The 12,227-nt window shown below is 31.7% G+C and overlaps 2 protein-coding genes across 2 annotated transcripts; both read left to right on the forward strand.

Moving 5' to 3' along the window:
* Window positions 1-1,428: 1,428 nt before the first annotated feature.
* On the forward strand, window positions 1,429-2,767 carry LOC118029350 (uncharacterized). The gene is made up of 4 exons (XM_035033225.2): window positions 1,429-1,729; window positions 1,836-2,030; window positions 2,142-2,197; window positions 2,529-2,767. Exons 1-4 carry the CDS (start codon window positions 1,442-1,444, stop codon window positions 2,542-2,544), a joined length of 555 nt encoding a protein of 184 aa, XP_034889116.1. The 5' UTR covers window positions 1,429-1,441; the 3' UTR covers window positions 2,545-2,767.
* Window positions 2,768-9,056: 6,289 nt separating this feature from the next.
* On the forward strand, window positions 9,057-10,420 carry LOC118029351 (small ribosomal subunit protein uS13c). The gene is made up of 3 exons (XM_035033226.2): window positions 9,057-9,298; window positions 9,773-9,997; window positions 10,079-10,420. The coding sequence occupies exons 1-3, from the start codon at window positions 9,185-9,187 to the stop codon at window positions 10,244-10,246; spliced, it is 507 nt and encodes a 168-aa protein (XP_034889117.1). The 5' UTR covers window positions 9,057-9,184; the 3' UTR covers window positions 10,247-10,420.
* Window positions 10,421-12,227: the final 1,807 nt, after the last annotated feature.

Below are 12,227 nucleotides of genomic sequence, written 5' to 3' on the forward strand. Positions count from 1 at the left end.
GGGCTCTTTGGAAAATGCTCCCTTTCTTCTTTCAAAGCCAAGATCCTTTACCATTGATCAAAATATTTCTCTAACCCTCAAGAGAAAAAAAAAATCAAAGAGGAAGGATCATCTATCAGTCCCGTATGTTTTTATCCTCTTGGAGTTTTTCCTTTGAAGAGTATTTTTACTTTTTATCTTATTAAAACAAAAAATAGACAGGCTCTCAAAAACTAATTAACAACACTTGCGTACGTTTTTTTGTTTTATTAAAAATTAACTTTTGATAAGGCCACAGCAAAGGACGTGTAAATTAACCAGTTTTCAACTAAAATAAGTCCCCACCGGCGCAAACCCATTTCAGCACCTACCCTTAAAATCCCTCTGCGCGGCCCACGGGGTGCACTTGACCGGAAGAAAGATGCTTTCCGTCGAATAATTCTGAAAAAATCCTTTTAGTGGCATGGTCTTCTGCAAAAAAAAAAGGTTTGCGACTAGGCATCTCCCACCATGATCTATGCAATTATCTATACTTCATGATTTGATCCATATTCTGAAAAACAGCACTTTTTCCAGACGAGCCACCGTTGGCCACCCATCGGATGACTAGAATTACTAGAATCACAGCCTGAGGACTGCCCACCGTTGGCCACCCATCGGATGACTATGTGCAAGCAATAATTAAAGAATCATTTCGTGGTATCAACTCTGATTTCAAGTGATTCTTTGAACTTTACACGTATAGCCACCGAGGGGTCCAATCAAGAAACTTTTTTTTTCTTCTCCTCCTTTTAGCCAGAGGTCCAGGCATAACTTTGACTGCTTTGATCGACTAGAGCCACATAATACCTTCAAAATTAGGATACGGCCTTGAAAAATTGCACTAGAGTGCCGAGGAAATTGAAAAATGGGCGCACAGAGTTGCAAATTTGTTCGGGTAGGTAGGCTTGGACGCCATCAAAAAATAATAATCAATGCACTCGTCCAAGCACACGACTCTCACGGCCTCTAGCAATATGGCCCTCTACTCCAAACACTTAAATCTGTCCTTTCCTCCGTCGCATATATTTGAAGGTTCTTCGAAACAACGTGGTTTTTTTATAAAAATATATTTTAATTAAAAATATATTAAAATAATAATTTTTTATATTTTATTTTATTTTTAATATTAATACATCAAAACTGTTAAAATAGCATCTTTAAAAAAAATCAATAAAAAATGTGAAGAGTAGGGTTCGTAATGATGTTATCAAATTCCACATAAGAAGTCAGTGGGTTCCTGTTCCATATTCTAAAACAGTATTGGGCTAGGCGGTGTTTGGATGTTTTAATCGAGTTGTATCGGTAAATTTCATGAATAACTGTTACAATATCCAAAAATAGCCATTACGCTCTTCATTTTTCACTGTTTTTTTTCATTAATTACAAGGAATTGATTTTGTTGCATCACAAGAACTTGTTCATGGATATACCTCCCAGTAAAACCATGAGCGAAAAAGAGGCAGAGAAAGATCAAAAGGATAAGATTGTGAAAGCGAGAGCCAACACCAACAGAGTAATCATCAGCATCTACTCTGAATCTCCGAGAAAACGTTTACAACAAAAACATAATCCCGCCACCAAGAAAACCACCATGAGAACTCGTGGCTATGATCGCCGGGCTCAGCTTCTATCCTATGCCAGCGAGCTAAGATGCGCTGGTTCCGAGCCCATGGAGTGGTCCAGACGGAACTCTAGGCCGATGTCAAAGGTAACTCCAATCTTTCCCTTTTCATGTCCTCCGAGATGTAAGTACTGCATTGTAAACGCCCGGTGGCATTACCAAACTCTGAAAAAAAATAGGGATGCATGAACAGAAATGGAAATGGTCAAGTGGACCAGCTAGGATTCGGGAATCATTTCTTAGAATGTTTCAGCAAAAAGAAAGGCAATGGGTGTACGAGCGAATTGTAACAGAAGAAAATGGTGAAGCAGACCGGATGTCGGGGTCGCAACGCATTAATAGCAGGAACCAAACGGGAGTCTCCGATAGCAGAAAACCTAGTTTTTGTGTAAATCTCATCAATCATTTCAGTTATAATCTTTTCTATCTATTCACTGCAGCTAAATAACACAAATTTTTATCTTCTTTCTTGCAAAATCTCCAATTTCTTCTTTTGCAGAAGAAATTGACGTGCATGCTCAAGGAATTAAAATGTGGATTGCTGTGCAACAAGGGGTAAGGAGCAAAAAGCCAAGGGGAGATACTTATTACTTCTTGCAGCCTATTTATTTTTATATTTTAAAAATATTTAATATATTGATATTAAAAATTATTTTAAAAATAAAAAATATTATTTTAATATATTTTTAAACAAAAAATACTTTACTATAATATTCTCAAACATCTTCTTTAATTTTTATTCAAATAATTTTATCATTTGAAATAATATTAGAAATAATTTTTTTATTAAGTGACTTGTTATAATGTATTGGTATTTTATTAGGTGATTTAATTTCATAATAATTATTTATATTTTATGACCTGAAATTCGTTTTTCTTGTAATAGATACCATGCTATTTAATAAGCAATACTTGGTAAACAAAAATTGAGGCCTCTAGCGTTAGCCCAGTGTTTATGCTAGTTTTATGATGAGGGGGCATCGCGACAACGTTGTTGCCTATTAGTACATAGTAGCTGAAGTGGTATGCACGCGTCGACGAGGAGGAACCGGATGGAAGTGAGGGCATGACAACTCCTTGGATTGCAATATATTAGTGGTTGTGGCACTTGATCTCGTGGTCTAGTAGGAAGAAAAAATTTGTATTTATTTTTTATGCATGCTTGTTATTTTCACAATGTCTTATTTATTCAGTATTTAATGGACTTAATAATTAGTCGTGATGCATATAAATTAACCCGAATATCCTGAGAATATATATATAGTTGTTAGTGGTTGTGCACATCATGAGAATGAAGTGCCGCCCCATGTTTTTATCCTCAATGAAACATGTTCATTGATTCAATTTTATTTTAAAAGTTATGAATGGTGTTCATTGTAGTCCTTAATTTTACTCAATATCTTGCATTTTGTCTCTCAAATTTCATGTTTAAGTTGTGGTTTGGTCCTTGATTGCGAGGAATAATTGAGGAGAGAGGGAAGGAAGGAGACATAAAGCATTGATGTGGTTCGAAACACTATGGTTAAAGCTATTAAATAAATAAAAAACTAATTATTAATGATAAAGCTATTTTAAGTGGTAGTTCGGCCAATTTTTTTCATGTTGATTGAAGTTGTTGCAATAAAATACATATTGTTTAAGAGCAAATGATATGTAATCTCTCCTTTTCAATTTCCCAGGCTCCAGGACAACTTTTTCTTTAGTCTAAATGTGCATGTGAGCTCACCAAGATGAGCTCATCTTGTCACCACCTAACCCAAAATTTATTTTCTTTTTATTTTAAAGTATTTTTACTTCTTGTTTGATTTTTTTAACTATCCAAAATTAATTCTAAAATATTTTTATGTATTTTGAGACATTTACATTCTTAAAATTATTTATAATTTTCAAAATCCTTATGATAACAAATATTGTAAAAGTGAATTCAACACCATTTTAAAAAAAAAAAATCTATTCAAATTATCTTGGCTCTAGAATTTTTATTTATGAAAAATAAATTAAATTCTCTCCTAAAATTTAAGACACTTAAAATTTCATCTTGAAATTAAATAATTAAAAAATTATACAAGGTTAAGGTTTATATAAAAACTACAATACACTAAAAAATCTTAATATGAAAGAAATAATTATCTTGATTCAAAGAAAAGTCAAGCTTTTGATATTTTTCTTAATTGTTTCAAATAAAATTAAATCCATATTAAAAAATAAATAATCAACCCAAAGCCAAAAACAATTTTACAATTGTTATCAAATATGACATTTAGAACAAATTAATAATTTCTAGGCAATTCGACAAGAAGACAAAGCATGATAGGTTTAGAAATAAGTATACTATTGTAAAAAATGATAAAACCATCACCCATGTACTATTACCACAAAAAAAAAAAAAAAGTATCATCGTCACATTAAATTGAAAAGGAAAAGTGAGGCCATTAACAACATAATGGTAAAGTATAGACATCGTATCCTTGTGTTTGATGACATGTTAGATGAGTTGCATGGATCTTGTGTATTTTTTAAAATTGATTTGAAAAGTAAATATCATCAAATTAGGATGAAATAATGTGATGAATGGAAAATCATGTTTTAAGACTAAGGATGATTTATATGAGTGATTAATCATACCTTTTGGACTTACAAATGCATATAATATATTTATGCAATTGATGAATCATGTGTTGCATGTGTTCATAGGCAAATTCATAATTGTGTGGTTTGATGATATCATAATTTATAGTAAGAACTTCATTGATCATGCCGAATATTCATGCACTGCACTCGATGTTTTATGTTGAAAAAAATTGCATGCTAATCTTAGAAAATGTACTTTTTTTATGAAAAAGATTGTGTTTCTCAGTTATGTTTTAAGTTTACAAGGTATTTAAATTGTTAAGGAGAAAGATAAGGTTATCCAAGAATAGCTTACACCTAAATCGGTCATTGAGGTAAGAAGCTTAAATAGCTTGGCTAGTTTTTGTAAGTGTTTCGTTAAGGATTTTAGTGCATTAGTTGTGTCTTTAACTAAAATTATGAAAAGGTCTATTATATTTAAATGGAGAATTGAATAGGATAATGCATTTAATTTGTTAAAAGAAAATTTATGTTCTACATTTGCTTTATCTTTACCTGACTTTACAAAAGCTTTCGAGAGTAAATGTGGTACATAAGGAATAAGTATCGGAGTTGTTTTAATGTAGGATAAAAAGACATTGCCTACTTTAGCACAAAGCTCAATGATGCAACCTTGAACTACCTAATATATGATAAAGAACTTTACATGTTGATGGGGCTTTAGAGACGTAGCAACATTATCTATGGCCAAGGAATTCATGATTCATTCGAATCATGAATCATTGAAGCATTTGAAATGGTAAGGTAAATTGAATCAGAGACATGCCAAATAAGTGTAATTTATTGAAATTTTCCCATACATAATCAAATACAAGTAAGGTAAGGAAAACATTGTGGTTGACACGCTAATATATATCATGCATGTGAGAATTCAGCTTTTGGTAAATTCTATATACTTTATAGATAACTGTATAAAGATAATAGACTATGTGTGCCTATAAGTTTGATGCATGAATTGCTTATTCGTGAAGCACATAAAAAGAGTTTAATGGGGCATTTTAATGTAACTAAGACTTTGGGTGTGTTGTATAAGCATTTTTAGTAGCCCAATATGAAAAAAAAGTTGTGTATTGTATATGTGATAAATAGATTACATTAGAAAAACCAAGTCTAAGGTCTAATCACATGGTTTGCATATTCTTTTGCTTGTACCTAAAAACTTTGGTAGATATTTCAATGGAATTTCTTTCAGGATTATCTATGTCAAAAAGGTGCATTGTATCTTGAATTGGGAGGGACTTAACATGATAAAATAACATTATTTCGAGCATGTATGAGGGGTCGTCTTCAACTCCTCACGTATGCTCACTATTACTTTCTTACTTTTTTCTTTTTTTTATAGATGTTTTAGAGCGATTTTAGGTACCAATTTCTCTCTCTTACACATCCATTAAATGCTAAAAGACATACCCCTATCTTTACCTTCACTTATACTTCATTTTTAGTTGAAGACTCGCTGCATTGCATTCCTGAAATTGATGAAAACATATGCCAAAGTAGTTGACACAATTAAAATATTGATGTCTTATTCCAAGTGCAAGATTGTTGAATTAATAAATAACCCGGCAAGACCAGGATCGAACCACAGAGGAGTTAACTATATAAATTATAAATGATGATGATGATGATGAGTTAAAAAGGACTTTAAGATGTAAGATTAATGTGAAGATTAAACAATGATAACAAATAGTTGTCAAGGTTAGAGGATCCACAAATATTATTAGAAATAAGTATAATACAAATTCATTTTATTAATCAACTAGAAACGACACACAAAGGAGGTTTCAATCGGATGATTTATCCTCAATAGTTCATTATAAATTTTTAACATGATCATATTAATTATCTTATTTTAGTAACACTATACTTTTAAATATTGTCATGAATTAATTAGGTTAACTTATGTTAACAATAAATCAAGTTCCTTTCATAGTACAGATGTAGGTTATACCATACGGTTGGCTATGAAAGTGTCAAGCATTTGTTGTACCAAGTGTTATACAACACAAATCTACATTAACCATTTAACAAGCAAGGTATTAAGAATTAATAAGATAAAAAAAAATAAGACATATTAATAACAAACTTTCTTGAATATAAACATTGAAGTCCATGTTGAATTTATATTATACATATTCTAACACCATTAGTGAAACCTTTTCACCTTAACAAAATAAACTTAAATAAACATAATGAAAGAGAAAAACATAAATAAACAAGATAAGAACATTTTATGATGAAAAGCATAAACAAGAGATTAATAAAAGCAAAACTTAAACATTACAAAAATACAAAGAAAGAAATCAAGAATATGATATTGATTTGAAAATCAAAATGCCCAAATGTATGGCAAATGCCTACTTTTATAAGCCAAAATTTAGAACTATTGATTTTATGATTAATTGTTGAGTGGGTGGCCACATCTTGAGTTGGTGACAATCCTTATCTTCTTATTTGAACAAAATATCATTACTAACAACAAAATTTGAATAGATAGTCTTCATGAAAGTTCTAGGCAATTATCTCAGCTTTTTAACAAAAAAATAATCGGTGTATTTAGACTTCTAGAACTCGAGATATGGGCTAAATACATAACAATTCTATAGGCTACAAGACAAATTCTGACTTCTCCGTTGTTGCTATAATTTGAACTTGAAAACAACCTTTTTGAATCTTGGACTCTATATGAAAGTTTTAGGCCTATGTCTTAGCTTTCCATCCATATATACCAGACCTAAATTCAAGTTCTATAACTCCAGTTATGATCCAATAACCGAATGGTGTTCCAATTTGGACTAAACCAGCATTTTTTTTCTAAGCTTAGCCCTCTCTTTGTCTTCTCAATTTCAGTAGTTAAACTCATCAATCAATCATTTGATTTATGTGATAGACCTGCATTTAATATGAATATTTATCATAAATTAAAGGTATCTTATATTATTAGACATGTTATTATAAAACATGATCTAGTTAAAGAGTTATTGATACTTCAAGTGCAAAATGACGATATAAAATCTTGATAAAAATACACTTTTAAATACTAACTAGTAGCCAACTCGAACATGTTATACAAAGTGTACAACAATGGTGGATGGTCAAGATTGACCAAAGGATATCAATGAATGAGATTGTTCCATCTAGAAAGATTTTAAGACCTTCATTCCTACTTATAAATTGAGGAGCATGGTGAGAAAAAAGGCAAACATATCTAGAGAGAGAAAAACCTAAATTTAAGAAAGATAAAGGAAAAATAAGGTTTGAGCTTAAACCAACTTACCTAAAGGGTAGAGGGAAATAATTAGAAAGGAAAAGAAAAGGAGAGAAAACCAATCCCAAAACCAATAAAACCCGAAAAAGATAGAGAGTGAAAGGTCAATTTTTAGGTTATTAAACTAATTTATTTCAAACCATAAGGTTTTAGCGGGAAAGAAGGGATAAGAAAGAAATAAAAGGAAGGGAAAAAAAATAAGACTAAAGAGAAAAAGAAACCCTAGTCTAGAGACATAAAACCACCAAAACCCCTCACCACCACCAACCAACCATTGTTGTTGCTACCAGGGACCACCACAACACCTCCCTACAGGCTAGAACCACTTTTGAGGTGAGTCGCAAACTCTTTTCCCTCTTTTTCTTTGTTTAAAGTTTATGACAAAATAGTGCAAAATAGTACTTTATATGCTTTTTATTTTTAAAATGCATTAATATAAAGCTCAAGATGATGTTTTTAGGCTATAGTTAGGTTTCATCTAGTTATTATATCATATCTTTGATCACAAAAATATGAAAATATATGACTAAATAGGTGTTTAGGGTTTCTTAAAAAATGCATGAATGGAAAATAAAATGGTGTGTTTTAGTTTCTTTATTCAAGTTAATTTTAGATATTAGATGTTTCATAAAATTATATATATAAAAAATTGTGGCTAAATATGTGTTTTTTATATATCTAAAAAAATACATGGATAAAATTAAACTCTGTTTATTTTGGGCTTCTTTGCGTTTTATTTAGGTTTTGGTATGCCTTTCATTTTTTTTTTTCAAAAAAAAAAAAAAAGAGTTAAAAGTTTAAATTTGTGGTTTTGAAAACAAATGCATGAATAAACCTTTAATTTGCATTAGGTTTTAGTTATGTTATGTCCAAAAATTCACCTTCCATGAAAGCATGTTAGCCTTTTAATTTGTGATGCATGCCATAAACATGGCAACCTAGAGTTTGGTCTAATGATTGTTGTAATTACTTTCATCTCATGTCCATGCTATAAAAAAGGCTTTTAAAGGTTGGCATTCTAAAATCCCTTTCAAAAAAAATTAAAAAAAAAACATAAAAACCATATAAAATATAAATATTTTATTATTCACTAACACATGTATTCTTGTTTCAAGCTTGCTTACCTTTGGATTTCTACTCACGATTTATAAGTTTACTAAAAGCACTAATTTAATTTAGGAAAATGGATTTTATTGTATGGTTTTCATTTGAACAATTAAACACTATACTGTTTATTGTAATCAAGTTATTCTCGGAAAATCAAAGGTAATAATCTTTTATGCAGAAGGTGGTTCAAAATGTCTTCAGCATTACCATGGAAAATTATTTTTGTATCGTTAACATTACGTGGGCCTAAATGCTCACATTATGCGGGCCTACGTTACGGAGGAAAATAATTTTTCCTTGGGCCAGCCCAACCCTGAGTTGTAGGCCTAGAGACATGTTATCCAAAGTGGCCCTTGATGAAGACGAGGGCCCATGTTTCTTCTACCTGAGCGAGCACGCTTATCATTCATCGTTTACAGGATAAGCAATCCAGCGACCCCTGGAGCTCATTGCACTCTGTTTGGCCACCTGGAAACTCCAGCTCCGGGAAAACAGAAACTCATCTCACTAGCAGTGTTTGACAGACAGAAACGAAAATGGCGCAAACACTGGCAATGCCTGTGGTACCCTCTCTTTCTGCAATATGCAACGGACTCAAAACTACTTCTCTCTCCAACTCCATCTCTCTCCCTGTTTCAAACCCTCCTAAGGTACCACTCCCATTTTTATTTTTATTGTAGTTTCACTTTCATGTTTGGATTTTTTCTGGAGAAGTATGTGAGAAAGGGGAGTGATTATGTTTTTTTTTTCCTTCAATTTTCTTAACTCAGTTGTTACAGTTGTGCCAATTAATTAGTGTCATGTGAACTTGGGTGAGCTAAGGAATTTTCGTTCGTCCCTTTCTAATTGGAGGCATCAGGCATAGATTGGGCAGGTCATTCATATTGAAGAAATAAAACTTCTATGTTGTAATTATGTAATTCAACACTTAATTTCTCTCGTTGCAGTAGTGATTAGCTTAATCTCATCTGGGTATTTTTTTTCCCTCCTTGCAATGTCCTGTATAATAAAAAAAAATCGAAGAATTAAAAGCAATTTTTCCCTTTATGTTTTGCTGAGGAATTTAATGTGAGCTATTGCCTGGTGATTTATGTGTCGCTTTATTTCTCTCCTGTTATGTTTAGGTTTGCAGCCTCAGCATACGATGTGCCCGTGTTGGAGGAGTGGAGATTCCTAATAGCAAGCGAGTCGAATACTCTCTTCAGTACATTCACGGAATTGGCCGCTCTGTAGCTCGCCAAATCCTTTCTAATCTCACCATGGAAAACAAAATCACTAAGGACTTATCGGAGGATGAGCTCATTACTCTTCGTGATGAAGTTTCCAAATACATGATCGAAGGAGATTTGGTAATCTTTTTTTCTTCCATGTGCATGATCTTCGATACTTGAGTGCAGCTTTTATAAGTAATTTGAGCCCGCATGTTGCAGAGGCGGTTTAATGCCCTCAATATAAGGAGGTTGAAGGAGATTCAGTGCTATAGAGGGGTCAGGCATATTCAGGGTTTGCCATGCAGGGGGCAGCGCACGAAGAACAATTGCCGGACCTTGAAGGGGAAGAGAGTTTCTATTCCAGGAAAGAAGAAAGCTCCTCGCTAATCAAGTGGGTTCTGTTGATCTTATTTAGTATTTTGTAATTTACTATTTGAATTTTGTTCGAATCAATCTGAACTACTGATGCACTTACCTGAGTCAATCAGATTGAGTTTCTGATCCATGCAAGTGGTTTTGGCATGATTCAAGAATTTCCACTCAATTTCGATGTGTTCTAAAGGGTATGGTACTTGTGCTTCATCATTCTTTTGACGTTAAAATTAATTTTTGTATGCAATAATCCTGGATGCTTGAAATATACATGATTTGATCCGTCTGGAAATTGTGAGCGTGTCTAAATATCTGTGAAACTTTGAAACTAATATATCATAAAGCTACGTGTAATGATGGCATGTCCGTTTCCAGAACTTCGTAGCATTCTTGCACAGTTAGCTCCAACAATCCCATCGTCTGTCGTCCAATGTTATGTTGGATGATGTTCGAGATCACGGCTCAAGCCTTGTCGTTTTCGTATACATTTTTACACTTGGTGATGACCTTGCTCGGTTTTCCAAGGAAAATATCTCCTTGCTGTTTCCCTGTGCTCATTTAGTCACTAACACTCAGGCAAAAAAATTCTTAAACCATTCCATTTTGATTTACCCAGACCAAGAATCTCAATAGGGATAAAAACCGTTTAAGTACATTCATGACCCGTTTAATTTTTGAGTTTTAAAAATATTTAAAAAAAAAAAAATTTAATTTTTTTTTTAAAAAAAAAAATTATTTTTATGTTTTTAGATTGTTTTAATATATTAATATCAAAAATAATTTTTAAAAAATAAAAAATTATATTATTTTAATGTATTTTCAAGTAAAAATTACTTGGTAAATCTTGGTAAAACAAGTAAATCTTCTTAACTACCCTTCAATTTCTTATAATTGACAACCATAGAAAACGTAAAAAGGTAGATAATATAACAAAATAGACGATGAAGAAGGCATTTTTCAAAATAAAATACTATTAAATTAATCATGGTCAATATTATTAAAATATCATTAATTATTTTTAATACTATATATATTAATTTTTTTTTTTAAACTACTTAAACTAAGTTGTAATTAATTAAAAAAAAATTATCATAACCGATTTTTTTCCCTGGCAGAATCAGTTGTGTTTTACTCTAGGCTCTCAGTTTTGATGCCGCTGGACCCATGCATCTATAGAAAATGGACAGTCGTCAAGCCCAATGATCTGGGCCTTGACCGTACGTTGGCTTTCTCATATGGTCACTTTATCTGCCTGCTAAATTGCCTTATTAGTTTGCTTTATACATGGTACAGAGAATAAATATTATACCTTTGCTAAATTGTCATCTTAAGACCTTAGAAAACCTTAGAAAGCACGACACACAATAAATAATCAACAAAATTGATGAGGTTACAAATATGAACTTTACATTTATAATTTAATTTTTAAAAAATAAAATCTGCCTTTTAAAGAGGTATAGAGGTATACAATATCTTTAAATATACTAGAAAACTAACCAATTTTAGGTAATAAAATTATAGCCCTAAAGCATAAATAAAAATAATACAAATCCAAAATAACATAACTAATTTGAAAGAAAATCAAAGAAAATTAGCAAAACATGGAATATATGCAGCAAATGGATTTAGAGTGTTGAAACCACACAATTTGGAATTGTCCCTCACGAGAGTTTTATATCTCCTCTTCTAATCTTTCTCATCTAAGTTGGGTTTTTTTTTTTTTTACTCTTATAATTCAAGATAGAGAAAAAAAAAAAAACCAAAATATCTCTTGGTGGCAATGGTTTTTGGTGGAAGAAATGAGGCTGGAGATTATATGTGAGAGAGATAAGGATATGTTTCTTGTGTGGCTCCCCTCTTCTCTTCAATTTTCTTATCTATTTAAAACCCACAAATTTTATGATTTTTTTTTTAGTTCTTTGGTCCCTAAAGAAAACAATTTTTTTGTTTTGGCCTCATTTCTCTTATTTTACACTTTAGCCTAATTGATTTTGTC

Source organism: Populus alba, chromosome 5, assembly GCF_005239225.2.
Source record: "Populus alba chromosome 5, ASM523922v2, whole genome shotgun sequence".
Lineage (NCBI taxonomy): Eukaryota > Viridiplantae > Streptophyta > Magnoliopsida > Malpighiales > Salicaceae > Populus > Populus alba.